At 49.1% G+C, this 703-nt stretch overlaps 1 protein-coding gene across 1 annotated transcript in view; it reads right to left on the bottom strand.

Moving 5' to 3' along the window:
* mkrn2 (makorin, ring finger protein, 2) overlaps positions 1-703 on the bottom strand; it is a 4282-nt gene that overhangs the window by 2142 nt on the left and 1437 nt on the right. The window contains exons 2-3 of the mRNA XM_037679719.1: positions 348-476; positions 118-227 (exon numbers count right to left, since the gene is read on the bottom strand). Coding sequence (XP_037535647.1) covers positions 118-227; positions 348-476 — 239 coding nt within the window. The remainder of the gene's footprint in view (positions 1-117; positions 228-347; positions 477-703) is intronic.

Here is a 703-nt window from a genome sequence, read left to right as displayed (position 1 = left end):
ACCAGTCCCTGAGACTCCCCTGTCTCTCACCAGTCCCTGAGACTCCCGTCTCTCACCAGTCCCTGAGACTCCCGTCTCTCACCAGTCCTTGACATAGATTCACGGCGTGTTTGTTACCTCTGTCCCTCAGGACTAATGTCTTCTTCACACCACTTTTGCTTCCACCTGCCAAGTCCTCTGAAGCTCCTCCCTCTCCTCCTCTGGGCGTTTGTTTGACATGGTCATACCTGCAAACACAGACATGCACTGTCCACAACCAGGAAGTGATGTAACAACTCACGGTGATGTGGATATTTGACTCAGCTGTTAGGGTGACCTTTTCTGACCTTTACCTGAGTGTGTCTCACCTGCAGCGCTCTCCATAGGCGCACGCCCCTCTCAGGTAGTACCTGCAGATGTTTGAAGGTTTACTGTTGTTCAAGTCATGAGAGAACAGACAGCGGCTGCCCTCTCTGCAGACACCATGGAGGAAATACCTGAAACACACACACACACACCTGTAAACCTCACAATCTGTTGTCTTAATTCACTTGTTCTATTCTAATCCTGGTTCTACAAAACCTGTGTTCCTATAGAACATGGCCAGTCTGTTCCTACAGAACCAGACCAGTCTGTTCCTACAGAATCAGACCAGTCTGTTCCTATAGAACATGGCCAGTTTGTTCCTATAGAACCAGACCAGTCTGTTCCTATAGAACATGGC

This window comes from Nematolebias whitei, chromosome 7 (assembly GCF_014905685.2).
Source record: "Nematolebias whitei isolate Nwh7 chromosome 7, NemWhi1, whole genome shotgun sequence".
Classification (NCBI taxonomy): domain Eukaryota; kingdom Metazoa; phylum Chordata; class Actinopteri; order Cyprinodontiformes; family Rivulidae; genus Nematolebias; species Nematolebias whitei.
This window is presented reverse-complemented; position numbering and strand designations above follow the sequence as displayed.